Here is a 16,662-nt window from a genome sequence, read left to right on the forward strand (position 1 = left end):
AAAGAAAACAGGAGTTGAGGAAAGTGTGAGAGTGGTATATTTTAGAATGGAAAGGAGAAGAAGAGGAACTAGGCTAGGGAGAATCCTAAAGACCCGCCAGCTGCCCCTAGTGGCCAGATGTGAACTTACTTGTGGACTAATATTGTACCACGGGACAAACTCTTAGAGTGAAAAAGTGAATTACTTGAATGAGTTGATGAATTGAAATGTTGAGCCATCTTTCCCAAGGCCAAAGATGACATACTCAAATGTCTTGTTTTGTCAACAACTCAAAGATATTCAGTTTAATGTCATAAAGTAGAAAATGACCCAAAAGGTTTTCACATTTAGCAAGCTGGAATTACAGAGTATTCTTAATAAATGACTCAAACCGATTAATTGATATAAAATATAGCAATATAATAGTTAGCAATTAATTTAATGGTTGACAACTAATGGATTCATCTTTGCAGCTATAGTTCTAAGCCTGTTGTTCAGTGAAAGTAAAAGCTCCTGCCATGTGCTTAAGCAGACCACTCTGTTGAACAAACTGGGTCCTCCTACCTGACCTGGTGCTCCAGGAAGCTCATGTAGCGGTAGAGCAAGGTGTAGGAAGGAGACAGGATCCCCACCGACTTCATCCTCGCGCCCCTCTCCACCGTGCTCTCCACCGCCATGTTAGCAAAGCAGGCCAGGCCAAAGTAGCAGCCCTTCCGGAAGTAGCTGTGGATAGAGGGGAGAGTGAGAGAGGGAGACAGACGAAGCCATGAGTCATGGAATGCAAAGGCAATGCCAGATGGCTGGGCTTCTTTATTCTTTTCTTTTTCTGCCAGGCAACACTTTGTGTCATTCTGTCCTGCCAGGAGGAAGACATGGGGCTGCATCCTAATACTAAAAATGAGCTTCCTCAACTTGGTTATGTTCTTCAGGACGTTGAGAAAGTAAACAACTTCCTGTATTGTGCATATGCTTACATGAAGTCTGTGGTGACTCGGTGGGAGCCGCTGGCGATGGCTTTGAACTCCACTCCCTCTAGGTCAATGTCTTTGGGCAGACACCACTCCAGCATGTTTCCTATTAAAGCCACATAACATACAGAGATAACATTAAAACACAAAGGCAAGCTACAAACACTGATACAACACCAGATGGTAAATATATTATCACCATTTCATTTGATGTGCCCGAAATAACAGTGACACAGCCTGATTCTTTGGAATTCATTGTGTCGGCTGAGAGCTGTCGCTCAAAGGCGCCAGCTGAGCAAATACGGTCTGTTAGGAGCCAGGATACAGGTGACTCAGCCAGTGTGGTTTTAAATCTAATCATTAGCTCCACATATAAGTCAGTGGAGTTTCTGCAGAAATATGATTTCAGTCAGCCACACGGGTCTGCATCATTAACCTGTGACCGGACACAAAAGATGCTCTAGAGTATATGACCACTGACAGATGTTACTACCTTTAAGTATTTAAAAGGTAGTAACACAAGATACCTTTAAGTATCATGCAGTGCAAAGTTCCTATCAAAGCTATATATGTACAGCATTAAAAGGCCACCAGAGACACAAGATGTTTATTAAATGTTATAAATTTTTTGACCCATTTGTGAACAAAAGTGCAAAATCTGAATGCTTTGCTTTGTCTTATTTTATTGGCATCAGATTGAGGCCTTTCCTGCAAAGCCACTATCAGATGGTGGTAAAGGTGGAGTAGCCTACAAATATCAGTGACCCTTTCACTGAGCAAATATTTAAAAAAGCATCGTTATTACCTGTTATAACCTCACCCTATTCTCGTGGTCTCCTGTCAACCTGACATACTGCAACATCATAAAGAACCCGGCTCCACCCTTCAGGGCATGTCCTCTGTCGCAATCCAGGCAGGTTGTCTCTATCATTTTCGAAACGTTACATCTTATGATTCTTAGATTAATTAGCCCTCTAGGTTAGTAAACTGAGTGGATACTTTTTCACAGGGGCTCATCCTGTCTTTAACATGCCCCTCATTAAAAATGTATAGTCCTGCTCTGCAGAAAGGACCAGCTAATTGATTTTTCTCACAGAAGTCATCCTGACATTTTGACATGTCTATTATGTAGTTAGGCTAACAGATGGCTTTTAATCGTGTCTCTAAACTTATGGCCAGATCAAAAAAGCCACACCTGTAGGAGAAGGGCGTCTGACACAGGAATGGCTTGCATTAGACTAAGAAGACTTCATCTATTTTCTCTTTTCCTGTCTATAAACATGATGCTTTCCCTTCAAGTCTGTTGTTTAATATAGCAATGACAACTATATGTTGGATATTTGATGTCCCACCTGATCTGGTATTAAATGTAACCACAAAGACCGACACAATCTGGTCCTTTTCCTCCCATTTCACCATCCTGTCCTCTAGCGACACCTCCCCCGATCCTGAATCCGAGAGATGCTCCTCGTTGTCGGGATGCAGGGCTTCCTTCTTGCCCTGCGGGGTGTTGGAGGTCGCGGGTGGGGCGCTGCAGCCGTCTGCGTTGGAGACGGACCTGCTGGGAGTGGGACCCCCTGGACTGCTGCTCCACCCAAGCCCCGGCGCGGAGCATCCCGACGAGGCACGGCTGTTGCAGGGGCTCGCCACTCGGTCCTTGGAGTGTGTTGCAGCCGGTGCCGCTCCGCCAGGCTTCTCCGTGGACGGAACCTCCTCCCAGTCCAGCAGAGGTGCTCGGTCCGACCGCTCCACCATCCTGTCGGCGGTCCCGCCTCGTCAGTCTCACAGCGGATTGTAAATTATGTTTCAGCCGACAAGCACCAAGGTCCATCCGGTGATAATAACAGCTCAGAGCAATTCCCGCATTGCAAAGTTATTCTGAACTGTTCAGAATGGTCGCATTCTGCATCAAATTAATGTTACGTACAACAGCTTTCACATCTATCTTTATAATCTTTCTTGTCTGAGGTGATCATAAATTTGATGCTGTTGGGAGAGGGCAACTCCTTCGTCTAATGTGAGTTGCATTCAAAACAGTTCACCAGAAGTGTCACATTGCTTTGACTACGAACAGCTATTGAACATCTGGGAACACGACACCGTTGTGGCTTCTTGAATGCACCCTGTGCCATAGCGTCGGGAGGTCGGGATGAATTTTCTGTCCACAATTAGCACTTTCGTTGAAATGAAGTATGTTTATTAAGGGTATATGTAAACTAAAAGACTATCAATTTGTCACCTATATTGTTGACACTTTTAAGTATGTACTATTAATTGCTTTAGTCAATTTTACAGTTAAACATGGGATTTTGAATATATCGAAAGTTGCGAATCGAAATTGAAGCGAGAGTTGGTGATAGTTCAGCGACACGTCAGCCACACGGAAGAAGGTGTCTGCTTCACCTGCCACTGTATTGCTGTTTAGCACCGTCGTCTTGTCGAAATGGGTGAGTATTTTAACTATTGGTCGATAAAAGATGTTTTTCCTAAGTGCCTAACCCATATGCGTATGAATAATGAGATACCTGCCTGCCTCAGTTAACGCGCAGTGCGACTGTTGCTAGCTAGCTATCTTGCTAACGTTAGTTTGCTGTGAAAACCGTACGTTTTTCACCCATGGTGTTTTGGTGTGAAAAGCTCCTAAACGTCTCGTTTCCAAGCTATTTGGGGTAGTTCTTTTATACTATCTACATATTGGCTTCAATTACATAAGAGAAAAAGCACGACAACCGGAAGTCTTCAATGAATTCAGTCAAGCTGAAGCTAAGCTAACCTCAGCTAACTTGCTCAACCACCTGAGTAACAGAGAAAGGCCACTGCCATGCAAATCAGGGAAAGAGTTGGGTTTGAAATGGTTCCACGTCTAGAAAAGCTCACTCATTTGTGTTAAACTTTCATGCCTTCTACATACTTTTATGCATAGTCAAAACTATGAAAAATGCTCATCATTCTTTAGAAGAAATGTGTTAACACACAATTTCTTTCTTTTTCTATTTATTGAGCACTAATTTTCCCCCGTGTGTCCATTCTTCAGGTGGTTTCTTCTCTAGTCTCTTCTCGGGCCTGTTCGGCACCAGGGAGATGAGGATTCTGATCCTGGGTTTGGACGGTGCAGGAAAAACCACTATTCTATACCGGCTTCAGGTTGGAGAGGTGGTAACCACAATCCCCAGTATGTACTGGTTTGCTCTATTTCCATACATATTTATTGTCTGGTCCTCCTTACACAACACCCTAAGATTCATATCAATTAAACTCTCAGTTCATCAGATATCAGCACTATTTTTAACAAAGTGGTATGAGAACAGCATGTAAATGTACAGTAAGATTATGAATGGCATTGACCAGTAGTCCTGCGGTGAAATGCTTCTACATGCTGAGGTGTGGTAAACAAAGGCAACCCGTCTAGTCAACATTCTTCTTTGACACATGAGTGGGGAGCAAATAAAAACAAAACAAGTTTAACTGGTTTCAATTTAAGTATTTACAGCTGTTAGAGTATGTACAGATGTTAGGAGGGACAGCTGTGATACCAGGAGACAAACACATGATTAAAAGGCCATCAGAAGAAAACCTCTATAAAACGTTCAAAAAATCAAAACCCTCAATGGGGAAATTCCCACTGTTGCAGCAGCAAGGGATAGGGGGAAAGTACAAGACAAAAGAAAGAAACACACAATAAATGTAAGTATAGAGAATGAATAGTACATTGTATTTACAGTATTGTACAGTCACATTATTATTGCACAGTTTATCAGTCCTGGTTTGTATTTTGTCCAGTATGACAGTATTTGTCCATGTACCTATCAGTTTTTGAAACATTGGAGTAGAAGTATACAGACACGTATGTGCTACTTTAAAGCAAGATTATTTAACCATGCTCAAAATCATGAGGGCCTCTTAACTTTTTTTTCCTCATCAATCTAGACCCCATTTTCCTATGTTTTGAAGTAAGTGCCTAATGAAAATAATAATCTTTGAAATTGGTCCTGTATTGAGTGCAAACGCTGTGAGAAGCACCACGAACCAGTATGGCGGGGTACAGAATTAAATACTTTTTAGGCACCGACCGAATTGTCTCTGAAGTATTGAAAAATGCCTCTTCGTTCAATAACAAATTTAAATACCTAAGGAGTAAATCTCCTCGGCGTCAGTGAGCCAATGAGCATGCAGCATGCTTCTACCTAGATGTAATCCTGTTTGCGATTGGCTGTCTAACGTTACATGACGTACAGATACGCAGGAAAAATGCATACATGGAGATGGGCGTAGACGTAGTAGGCGTAGTAGGAGCTGAGAAATAAATACTAAGATTTAATGCCGTAATGTTGTAATTTATTTATATTTTATAAAATTGTTACTGAAAAATAGTATCCTTTTGGAACCGGTACCGGTATTGAACATTTTTTAACGATACCCAGCCCTATAAACTGGGCTGCAATGTAATCCTATGGGGTAAATGTGCATCATCCATCCTTTCAACATTTTTGCCATTGACAGGCTCAGGTTGTTCTTCTAAGTGACTGACAACATGATGAAAAGGATCCCTACAGAGAGAGACACTTTTTTTAAGAGTACAATCCTCTTTGTTTAACCAGAAATGGCTCTAAAGTCGCTATCACTAAACCCACCAGACTCCATTTAACAACAATACTGTTGGCGTGTGTTAGGATAATTATTCATCAAAGAATGGACAAAATCACTGGAGTTCTCTCAAAGTTCGTTTTTACTTGCAAGTAGAGTCAGTTTTGTGTTCACAAAAGTGTCTGTGAGTTGGGAGTCAAGTTAGTTGTTCAGTTTATGCAATCAGTAGCTTTTCTTCCTATCTCTGGTCAGGCCCGGCATCTCCTCCACATTGTGCGCTCCTCCTTCAGAGATGCATCCTGTGCTCCGTGCAAGGTCACGCTGCTTTCATGATTAACACATGAGACAGAAATACTAAAACAGCTTGGATGCAAATGGTTTAACAAATAAACTGAAGCAAACCATTCTAAGCATAATAACAGCGTGTATGGAGCCAACATATTTTCACATGGGAATCTGTAAACTGTTTATTTTAACCAAAACTAGAAAGACGACCACAAATGGCTTTTGTGTCTCAACTTTGAATGAAGTGTATTTTACAATGTCTTTTTTTCCATCTTCATGGAGTCTGGTGGCCTCAGCAACTTCACAGATCTTTTTATGTTTATAAAAAGGATCTTACTCTTTAACAGAAAGATTGACCTCCTTGGAGATTTTTTCTGTAATGTTGTCAGACACTAATCTGAGCCTGTCGCTGGCAAAACGAGCCCTTTTGTTGACATAAATTGAAGATGCCCAATTACTTACATTGCAGCTTGTTTTTGCCGACTGCAGCAATCTTTCTTAATACTGGACCAATGTAGCTTGAAAAATCCCCAAATCTACCCTTTAAAGTATTCTGTTCATCTATGGACAGGTTTGCAAACAACTCAGGGGTGAGGAACTGTGATTAGTACTTCTACCATGACAGCACAGACTTTGCTTACACACGGCATATCACTGTGGTTTGTTGATTTAAGGATATTTATGGAGTACCACATATTTAGAATAAAGACAATACTATAGATTGTAAGTTTTATAGTTAAAGGAACCATGACCAATCTGATGTAGAGAAGATGACAAACAGTGGTCTAACTAATTTGAATCAAATATGCTACAACCTCATGTCAGAGGGAAATGGTGCGTTCCATTTACCTCGGAAGCCGGAGCTGGGTATGACATCACACCAGAGTTGACTAAAAGATTTCATAAGACTTACCAAGTACAAAACAGCATCCTTAATATCCTGCTCCTGCCCTTCTCTCACATTAGTGTTTACTGCAGTGCACATCATAATCCCAGTTTTCAGCAGAAAATCAACACTGCACACCCAGATAATACGGTGGTAATAATCAGGCTCACATTCTCTGCTAGGACTCTCCTAATTGGGTTTCTCTCCCCACAGCAATCGGCTTCAACGTCGAGACGGTCACATACAGAAATCTGAAGTTCCAGGTGTGGGATCTGGGAGGACAGACGAGTATCAGGTAGGTTGTTTTATTAAACTACATTTTATTCAGCAATTCAATTATCAATTACAATAAAAGCCAGATACAATACACAATACAATGTCCGAGTGCAAAAACAAACATATACACAAAAAGTTTCTGATTCCTAATCAGATGAAAAATAAAAACAAACATATTTTAAAAATATACAATTATAACTTCATTTCACAACATTAAGTAAAAGATAAATAACCAATATAGTGTTAAGGAAGCTCATCAAATACATTCTTATAACCGCTTATAAATGTATTGCTATATAATTTTTTTATCAAATAAAGTGATGTAATTGACTGAAAATAACTAACAATAGACGGGATGAGGGTTGAGAACCTAAAAATTGTTTTTCTTCTGGATGAAAATTTCTCCTAGTAAAGTAAGGTTAACCACATTCATTAGAGATGTACCCTTACTATTGTCAAAGTAGCATATTACATCCTTTAAAGTAAAAGTAGAAATGACCCTGGGGGGATGGAAAATAAAACAATTTGAATCAGAGCAAAGTTTGAATGTAGCTTCACATTGAAAGAAAAGATGGATAAAGGTTTTATCAGCTTTCAACATCCATATGTGTAGATATTAAAGCATGTACTGGGTAGATTTTGTGTAAAATTTTGAATTAATTTATTTTACTTAAATACAATTTTTAAAAAAAAAATTTTTTTATCATCCATATGTGAATTTTAGTAAGACTTTCCGTTTGGAATAGTTTTGCTTTTACTTTGACGGATACATTTATTATAAAAAATTATAAAAGTGTATCAAACCAAAAAAAGAGACCACCAGTTTTATCAAAAATGTGGTTAGAGATGAATCATGTAGAATTTTGGGTTTGCCAGGTATCTTTAAAATCAAGGAATAAAGTGAAGGGTAAACAAGAAGCACTCCCCCATGCAGTGTTACGTCCCTCAGGTTTTACCTGGCAGATGGTGGCTGTGCCAACAAAGAGAAACCCTATGTTAGTGGAAATAAGGATGTCTCAGTGGTAATCTTATTTTATTTTCTTAATTGTAAGTTTAAGTTGATTATGGCATCAGTATGATTTTGAAGTTTCAACCTGATGAATGTAAGTCTAATAACTAGGTTTATGTCTTCATTCTTGCACCTTGTTTTGTCAGTTTTTGATGTAGGGCTGCTCAATTATGGAAATAACATAATCAAAAGAATGTGTCTATATTTAAATCACTATTACTCATTGACTTTTTGAAAAAAAATTGCATTTATTGAACCTAAGAAACAGTGAAAACACCTTAAACTGAAATTTCCCATAATACTTTTCCCATTTAGAACAAAAGACAAAATAAGAGTTTTACTGTGATCACTAGGAGCTGAAATGACATTACTTACGTAGGCTACGGTGAACGCTCTGTGTGGAGCCTCCGCAAAAGCATAAAATGGCCTTAACTCTCCATCCTCCTCTCTGCTTCTTCCTCTGCTCAACAGGCCCTACTGGCGGTGTTACTACTCAAACACAGATGCCGTCATCTACGTGGTTGACAGCAGCGACCGCGACAGGATGGGCATCTCAAAGTCTGAGCTGGTGGCCATGTTGGAGGTAAGCAGGCTCATTCCAAGCTCCAACCAGCATGCTAGCGATGTAGAGAGTGAAACTATTGGATGGATTATGACATTGAATGTCTGCGGAGGATTGATCCTAGTCCTTCACCCACAATACCTTCACTTTCCCCTACTGCTTCTTACAAATTGTGGAAAGTAGTTGTTACATTTCCATAAGAATTGGTGTGGGTTGCTGTAAACAAATCCTTAATAAAATCCTATAAAAAAAAACACTACTGTACCGAGTACTTAGTTGAAATTAAAATGCCTATATTTATCCCGTGAGAAGTTCAGAATTTCTTAAAATATTGTAATGCTATACATTGTGAACTAAACCTTAAATTGGTCAAATACAGATTACAACATTGAGCTTCTGGGACACCATGGTTTTGAAGTGCACCCCTTAAAATTAACTTTTACTGAAATTTCATCACAAATTTAAATGTAAGTTTTTTAGATAGAAGCTATAGATAGATAGATTCAGTAAGAAGTTTTTTTTTTTTTTTCCACTTGCCATTTGGCAAATCTCTGGTTCATCTCTGGCTCTCCTTTTTTGACCTTGTTTTATTCAGGAGGAAGAGCTGAAGAAAGCTATCCTGGTGGTATTTGCAAACAAACAGGACATGGACCAGGCAATGACTCCCACGGAGGTGGCCAACTCTCTGGGCCTTCCTGCCCTCAAAGACAGAAAATGGCAGATCTTCAAGACCTCGGCCACAAAGGGCACAGGCCTGGATGAGGCAATGGAATGGTAGGCTTTCACCATTATTAATAACTATACATAGAAATAGGTGTACGATATGAAAAATTCAACACCTCCTCTTTGATATCTGAAATAAGGATTATTTTATCCAGATCTGTATTTGTCAGAGGTGAGCACACCAGCCATATTAAAGCAATAGACTCCATTACTCGTTCTCTCCAGTATTGGTTCATAGTTTGCCTTAACTGAATTTAATTTGTTCTGTCTTCTTAGGCTGGTGGATTCCCTGAAGAGTCGGCAGTAAAGGCTCTCACCCATTCTGTAAATACTCCTGACCCTTGACCTCTCTGTATGAAGCCTTGTGACTGACCCATCTCCATGTCCCACTGAACAGTGATTGCACTCCTCCCCACCTCCTTGGCCAAGCCCCCTCAATGCCTTTCATGCCTGGGACTTAAAAGAGAAGGCTGCAGTAACATCTGGTGGCCCGAGGAAGTGAAGGTTTTAGAGAGTATGTATGACGGAGCAATGGACAAGTTAGCGACTACAGTTTGTGTTTTGGAAATGCAAAAAAAAAAAATCTAGACACCTGTGAACAGACGTGCTAAATGTTACGATTCCATTGTTAAGTGTCGACACTAAAATAGGTTACATGAGCTTGGAGAGATTTATAAATAAGACTGTGAAAATGCTGTCCACTCTAACTCGCTGTAGCTTCCCTCAGAGGGGTTAAGTAGTTTGCATGTAGTTAAGTCAGCAAGATGCACTGGGTGGCAGTATTTTCCCAAAAAAGCACACATGATTAAAAGTTTCACAGCACAGATTCCAGTCCTGCTCCCCAACTCAGACAATTTTTAATTGTATGCTGGACTCTCTATAAACAATCTGCCGACTTGTATGAAATGTTCAGATTTATTTTTGGAAATTCTGCCTCAATTATTGAAATAAAAGTACTATACCTCCTCTGGCCAAGTGTTACTGCAGCCTGGGCTGTTTTTGTACTATATAGTTAGTAGATACAATGTCATGGGTTTATATTGTTATTTTCCTCCTGTTATTTAAAATAATTTAGTAGTTAAAGCCTTTTTCCATTTGAAACCCTCGAGTGCAGCTTTGGCATATCAGTCATTTAGTTACTGAACACTAACTGTATGCTCAAAGTTTTATGGTTGCATATTTATATCTGCTTGTACAGTGAAAATGATTCTCAGTAAAGATTGCTATCAATGATTGTACCATTTTGTGTTTTGATTTTCAAAATTGTGATACCAGACAGATTGGTAAAATGTCTCATTCTTTTTTTAATTACAAAGTCATTTAATTTCACAGGATATAAATTTGAGGATTCACAAGAACTGATGGCATTAGCAAAGCTATACATAAAAATCTTGTGTAACAGCTGTTACATGATTTATAATTCCTTTTGAAAGGTGTTGGAAACAGAAAAGATGGATGAGACTTTCATTTTGTGTTGTCCTTGTGTCAACTGACATATTGAGTAGAATAGTAAAAGTCATTGTGCAACAACATGAAGTGAGGCTGGTTAGTCCACAAGATGAATAGCTGCTAAATCTAAGAACTCACGTTCGTGGGTCAACTGGCCAGCTTTCATTCCCACCGACATGGCTCACTGCACCATGGCCAGGTCTTTGAGCGCGTGGCTCCGGTGCTTCTTGGCTTTATATCCGGGCCGAAGGAACTCGATCTTCCTCTTCTTTGCTTCGATTTTGTTCTTGTGCTTCTTGAGTTTCTTCTTGGCTGCGATTTCTGGGTTAGCCACCGCCTGGGAAAACAGGAGACGTGAGTTGATTGCTAGGAATTAAGTTCTTGTTTTTGTGTGTTTGTGAATGGGCTTTGGTGACCATCATACATACCTGCATGGCTCTGTGTCGTTTACGTGTCACTCGCCTCTGTGAAAACTCCTTCTGGACAGCAGAGAAGGCCAGAGAGAATCTCTCCAGCCCCACGTGTCTCTTCAGCAGCTCTATCAGCTCCTGCGCCAGATTCTTCAGGGTAGGATCTGGACAGGAGATCGCAAGCAATTGTAGTTGGAAGTTTGAGGTTTATTTTATTTTATTTTTTTTTAGATATTAAAGGTGGATACCTTGGTCAGCATAGGTGCTGTCCAGCTCCCTGTATAGAGGAGTGATGATAGTGGCCAGATAGGGGCCGAGTCGCTCCTTCCCCAGGTCCATGGCCATCGCGCCCAGGAACTTAAATACACACGTTCTCTGTGGGAGAGAGTCGAGGCAAAGAAATTTCCATTATATTACAGCACGGTTTACAGCGCCCTGACATTCAATAAATATATTAAACTCCCAGCTTCTTTGTGTACCTTCAGGGGAACTTTGGGAGTGTATGCTGCCTCTCTCTTGGCCATCAGCGACAGCTTCTTCATCAACCACAGCAGGGAGGGAGGCCGATCATCCTTATCTTCTACTTCCTCCTCCTCTTCCTCCTCGTTCTCCCTCTGCTGCTCCTCCCTCTCCTTCACTTCTTCCTGAGGAGGTGTGATGTCACACTCGGGGGAAACAAGGTATATCACCTTGCCGACAAACAGCAGGTTCTTGATCACCTGTGGGCACAACAGAACATTCCGGTCAATTAAATTTAATGTGTGATTTGAATTTAGCTTAGATAGAAATGTGTTTGGTGGAGTTTGGGCACCTGCTCTCCTGACGCCGTGTCTAAGAACTTGGACTGTAGCTGATGGCAGAAACATAACGCCAACTCTCTCATCTAAACGTCAAAGAAGGCACAAAAAAATTAGTTCAAACAATGAAAGTCAGCTGCAGAGAATAGATAACAGCTGGAAAGGCGAGTCCTAACCCTCTTGTCCAGTCTGCTGGTGATGAAGGCTGTGGCTGGTGACAGAGGGGAAGCATCCATTTCCTCACCTCTCCAGAGAGCGACCAGCTGCTCCGCCTGGTGGGCTGCAAACAGCTGACCAAAAAGCTGCGAGGCGGTCAGCCACACCCAGCAGTGAGGGTACCGCAGGTGGGCTTCGATGTGACCTGCAGGAAAACAAAAATCTGAGTGTGTTTGGAACGTGTATGCGTAAGCAATAGCAAGGTGGTGTGTGTCGCTTCTTTACCCCAGATACGACTGAGTGTGTCGTGAGGCTTGCTGAGCTCCAGCAGGCCGCAGTGTTGGCTCAGTTTGGTGATAAGAGTCAGAAAACTGAACAGCAGCCTGTCTGCGCCTCTCTCCTCCTGCTCCTCCTCGATCTGAAAGACACTCAAGAGTTAGGATGCTTCCTCTTCCGTGGGTTTTAAACGTATAGGCCAAGGGTTGTGTGAATGTGTCGCCTCACATCTTCGTAGTTGTCAGGGTTTATCTCTTTCTCCAGCAGAGGCAGCAAGTCGTCCATGCGACGGGCAAACCTCTCCTCCTCCACCTCCACGAACAGACCGCAAACCTGAGCCCCGAGACGCCGCAGGCTGGCCTGGGAGGGCACGTTAGAGGTTTAAATTAGATCTTATTCAGAATGATTACTGACCACAATAACTGTAAAGCACACAAACATGTTACACAAAGAAATTACTATAAACTTTCTTGTTAAAGTTACAAAAAGTAGCTGATTTTGATTCACTTTTGGGTAAAAGTGTTACGAGAGTGTACCTTCTCTGCATTCAGCCAAGTGGTGACGAGGGAGAACAGGGTGTTCTGGTTATTCAAGTCCAGTTTGGTCAGCAGGGTCTTGATGGCCATGGCGGCCATCTTCTTACAGCGCGCTGAGTCATCGTTGACCACGACCAGGGCCAGCGGGGCAAAGAACAGGCCGCTGTGCTGCAGTAGCAGTTTCTGAGCGGAGATTGATAAAAGTGATCAGCGATGGTAATATGTTTTAACTTTGATGTTGAAGCTAGTGATCTGGGTTCATCAATCATTAATATTGAGATATTTTAATGTTGGATTGATGATTATGGATGAAATGATAATGCGGTCATATACATTCAGAATTAACCAAACTTGCTGTTTTTTGGTCTACATGTAGACTTGAGAGGAAATGTTCTCACCTGAGGAAAAGTCTGGAAGATGTAGGCCAGCATCTCCAGCACAGACTCCCTGCCTGTGTCGTGCTCGTAGGGCAGCTGGGCCACCACAAAGTCCAGGTGCTCTCTCAGCTTCTTCCCCAGTGGGTAGTCCAGCAGGTATTTCAGATAGATCTACAAAACATGTTTGTCATTCAGTGTTCAGCAGAGAGGAAAAATGTGGCGTGTCTTTTTTTTCCTTCTTTTTTTTTTTTATGTGTGAGTACCTGTCGACAGTGGATTCTGATCATAGCGTTGCTGCCGGTGACAGAAAGCTTGGCCACTTTCTTCATCACCTGCTCCATCTCTGGGACAATGAGCTTCCTGGACAGGATTGCCTGGACGAGACAGATACACATGTAAACACATAGCTCAGGGGGCGGGTTTTTTTTCTAGAATTTCGTTTTTTACACTCGGGACAACCTCTAACTGGCTACCTTCAGCAGGCCGAAGGCGGTGGCCTGGCGAGACTGGTCGTAGATGTCCTCCTCAGCGTATCCCAGCAGCACCTGCAGCTGTGTCTCTGAGATCTGGTTGCTTTTGACATTCTTTACCAGTATGGTGATGGCCTGAGAGACAAATGGACAGAATAAACATCATAAATCAAAGCAGCAATTTTATCTTTATTTTTCTCCAACACATTCGCATGATTTAATTACTCTTCTTTCCCTTAAAACGTCTTATAATATTCCAGGAAGTTGCCGTTATCTTAAATAACAAAGACTTCCTGTCCTCAGCTAGCACCTGTTTATCTTCAGATGTGTGTATCTGTGTGTATTTGTTAATATTAGCGGTACCTTAAAGCAGTTCTGGACCAGGTTGTAGTTCTCCCCGCGGGCGGCTCCGGCCTTGGAGTAATCCTTCAGCAGGACAAAGAGGTGCTTAGTCAGCTCGTCGGCATTCTGCTCCACTGCTGGCAGAGGGAACTTTAACAGCCAAGTGAACGCCACCAGAGCCTCCGTGATCACCTGGGTAGGGAGTAAATGTTATGATCTCAATTTTATTGACTTAAGAGATCAGATGCTTAAAGGTGGGGCTGATAACATAAAAGGCTTGTACCTTGACATGCATGGAGTTGAGGCAGTCGAGCAGCAGCAGCACGAAAGGATCCAGCATCTCCAGCGCCGAGGCTTCAGACGACGTCACTTTAGATTTCTTCAGACTCAGGTGGAGCAGCTGAAGATGGAAGGACGCACATGATGGCAAACATTTCAGAAGACAAACTAATTCTAGTATATATTATAGAAATCCTAGCTCGGGGAGTGTTTTTAATGTGCACCTTGAGGCCAGCGTCCACCAGGATGTGCATGTTGGTCCGGCTGCTGACTGGAGCTTTCTGACCCCCCCTCTTTGGAGTTGGAGGCAGGAGCAGACAGCTGGGAGGAGGCAGTCGGGGGTCTGGGGGAGGCTTAGCCGAGGCTTTCTCTCTACAAAATACACAGTGTTGTAGATGATAAATAAGCATCAAAGTCATTACCCGTATATTGCTGTGAGTGCGTGTCTACATTCATACCGGTCTCTCTTGGTGAGCAGCGGCAGACTCTGGCTGACCAGGCTGTGGCACAGCAGTAAGATATCATGAGAAGTCATGCCCTCGTTGACGAGCAGACCCAGGACCAGCCGCCGCAGCACGGCACTCACCCGGTTGCACACCTTCAGGCTGCAGGAATTCTCCAGAAACTGAAAGTCAAAGCTTTATGTTTATGTATATGCGTAACTGCTTTGGTTTTAAGGGAAAAAAAACAACAAATCATCTGATTCCCTGACTCATCTGCATTATCATCCGAGTTTAAATATATTGATCCCCTCACCTCCTTAAGTGGCAAAATTAACTTGGTGACGCTCTCCTTGCTGCAAAACCGAGCCAGCAGCTCGTAGGAGTCCATGCTCTTGCTGTGTCGGGCCTCCATCAGCTTGGAGACGATCCCCTTCACCTCCTTCTCTTCGGCCACAGGCCCGAACAGCTCGTTGTTGAAGATCTGACCAACAGGGGAGAAGGAGAAGAAATGCTAAGCCACCTTAATTATTAGACGTAGTGGAGTCTAGGTGGGTTTTGTGGTGTGAAGCGTTCTTACATCGATGAGCATATTCATGCATGGGTCCAGGTCCCCGCTCTTCAGGGTTGGACTGAGGACGGACAGCAGCTGGTATACTGTGAATGTTAGCACGTGGACCTGGAGACAGGGACACAAAGAGAAACAGACAGACATATTAGGAATTTTCAAAAACAATGCTGATGGGGTTGCGTGTGTGTGCGTGCGTTCCTACCTGGTAGCCCTTGGCCAGGAGCCCCTGCATCTCTTTGAGCAGATACTGCAGGTACTTGCAGCCTAAAGTCTCGATGATCTTCACCAGAGTTCCCCTCGCCACGTCGCGGATCTCCTGGAAGCGGTTCCTCAGCACCACACACACCTTGATCAGGATCCTGGATGACATGGACAAAAATATTTACCACACAAACAGACAAAATATGCATTTTTACCCTCGTAGCATTTTCAAACTTTCTTGTTGCAGCGATAGAGGCAGTGATGTTTACTGTACCATGAATGGTGCCTGTAGTGTGTAAAGCACTAGGAGTAGTTGTTAAGACTAGAAAAGTGCTATATAAATGCAGTCCAGTTACACACACAAACACACAGATGCGTACCCAGGCAGGTTGGCCTCCATGATGTGTATCGGCAGAGACTGCATCAGCTTGATCATGGCGAAGGCTATCGGTATCCTCGCCACCTCCTCATCCTTCACATCCTTCGATTTCACTGCCTTGTGCTCATCGTCACGCTTTATCTAGATGACACACACACTTTCAATATTACACTGTTCAGAGCTTCCAGAACAGATTACGACTGTGTGTGCGCGCACACATGGTACCTTTGCAGTGAGACACTTGTGCAGGCGAGGCAGCACACTGTTACTAACAGTGGTGTGGATGCCACTGATCAGAGACTCCAGCTCCTCTTTGCTCTGCGGCAGCCCGCTGGCCAGTGCGCTGGGCTTAGAAGGAGCTCCGGGCCTCTTGGCTTCAAGGGTGGCTGCTTCTTTACATAGGACATCTTTGCTTCCACTGGTGGTGTCCGTTCCCATGGCAATATCCGATGGAGCAGTCTTACCGTCTACCTCCATCGTCTCCTCATCGTCACTTGCGTCCGATTCGTCGGCTGCAGCTTGCTCCTCATCATCTGCGTCCACTGCAACACTCCCGGCTTGATAAAGATATGTAGACTGATTTAGGATGTGTTTTTTCCCATCAATTTGAAATTGGACGCATTATGGCATCGATATGTATCAGACTTTGTATTTGTTTAAAGTAGTTTGAGCTCCTTTAAACAAGCAGGATAAAAAAAAAAAAAAAT

The 16,662-nt window shown here is 42.5% G+C and overlaps 3 protein-coding genes across 5 annotated transcripts in view; 1 reads left to right on the top strand and 2 right to left on the bottom strand.

Moving 5' to 3' along the window:
• Window positions 1–3,076, bottom strand: part of LOC116672791 (DENN domain-containing protein 11) — a 13,063-nt gene extending 9,987 nt beyond the window's left edge. For both annotated transcript variants that reach the window (XM_032504657.1, XM_032504656.1), the window contains exons 1-3: window positions 2,300–3,076; window positions 954–1,053; window positions 544–702 (exon numbers count right to left, since the gene is read on the bottom strand). In XM_032504657.1, the coding sequence (XP_032360548.1) occupies window positions 544–702; window positions 954–1,053; window positions 2,300–2,702 (662 nt within the window). In that variant the 5' untranslated portion in view covers window positions 2,703–3,076. The remainder of the gene's footprint in view (window positions 1–543; window positions 703–953; window positions 1,054–2,299) is intronic.
• Window positions 3,077–3,126: 50 nt separating this feature from the next.
• Window positions 3,127–9,855, top strand: arl1 (ADP-ribosylation factor-like 1). The gene is made up of 6 exons (XM_032504658.1): window positions 3,127–3,394; window positions 3,982–4,119; window positions 6,916–6,997; window positions 8,459–8,570; window positions 9,145–9,323; window positions 9,549–9,855. Exons 1-6 carry the CDS (start codon window positions 3,391–3,393, stop codon window positions 9,577–9,579), a joined length of 546 nt encoding a protein of 181 aa, XP_032360549.1. The 5' UTR covers window positions 3,127–3,390; the 3' UTR covers window positions 9,580–9,855.
• A 518-nt stretch (window positions 9,856–10,373) lies between these two features.
• Window positions 10,374–16,662, bottom strand: part of utp20 (UTP20 small subunit processome component) — a 26,557-nt gene continuing 20,268 nt past the window's right edge. For both annotated transcript variants that reach the window (XM_032504653.1, XM_032504652.1), the window contains exons 41-61: window positions 16,181–16,512; window positions 15,957–16,096; window positions 15,578–15,734; window positions 15,385–15,483; window positions 15,121–15,288; window positions 14,823–14,989; window positions 14,589–14,736; window positions 14,369–14,485; window positions 14,107–14,277; window positions 13,747–13,878; window positions 13,537–13,647; window positions 13,295–13,444; window positions 12,897–13,079; window positions 12,589–12,720; window positions 12,370–12,502; window positions 12,105–12,289; window positions 11,943–12,014; window positions 11,611–11,850; window positions 11,380–11,506; window positions 11,150–11,295; window positions 10,374–11,058 (exon numbers count right to left, since the gene is read on the bottom strand). In XM_032504653.1, coding sequence (XP_032360544.1) covers window positions 10,903–11,058; window positions 11,150–11,295; window positions 11,380–11,506; window positions 11,611–11,850; window positions 11,943–12,014; window positions 12,105–12,289; window positions 12,370–12,502; window positions 12,589–12,720; window positions 12,897–13,079; window positions 13,295–13,444; window positions 13,537–13,647; window positions 13,747–13,878; window positions 14,107–14,277; window positions 14,369–14,485; window positions 14,589–14,736; window positions 14,823–14,989; window positions 15,121–15,288; window positions 15,385–15,483; window positions 15,578–15,734; window positions 15,957–16,096; window positions 16,181–16,512 — 3,266 coding nt within the window. In that variant the 3' untranslated portion in view covers window positions 10,374–10,902. The remainder of the gene's footprint in view (window positions 11,059–11,149; window positions 11,296–11,379; window positions 11,507–11,610; window positions 11,851–11,942; window positions 12,015–12,104; window positions 12,290–12,369; window positions 12,503–12,588; window positions 12,721–12,896; window positions 13,080–13,294; window positions 13,445–13,536; window positions 13,648–13,746; window positions 13,879–14,106; window positions 14,278–14,368; window positions 14,486–14,588; window positions 14,737–14,822; window positions 14,990–15,120; window positions 15,289–15,384; window positions 15,484–15,577; window positions 15,735–15,956; window positions 16,097–16,180; window positions 16,513–16,662) is intronic.

This window comes from Etheostoma spectabile, chromosome 23, assembly GCF_008692095.1.
Source record: "Etheostoma spectabile isolate EspeVRDwgs_2016 chromosome 23, UIUC_Espe_1.0, whole genome shotgun sequence".
NCBI classification, from domain to species: Eukaryota; Metazoa; Chordata; class Actinopteri; order Perciformes; family Percidae; genus Etheostoma; species Etheostoma spectabile.

Excerpts from the sequence above, each read along its gene's own strand:
- arl1 (XM_032504658.1), top strand. Across the intron at positions 4,120-6,915 it reads GGTGGTAACCACAATCCCCA|CAATCGGCTTCAACGTCGAG; the intron begins GTATGTACTGGT and ends CTCTCCCCACAG. Across the intron at positions 9,324-9,548 it reads CTGGATGAGGCAATGGAATG|GCTGGTGGATTCCCTGAAGA; the intron begins GTAGGCTTTCAC and ends CTGTCTTCTTAG.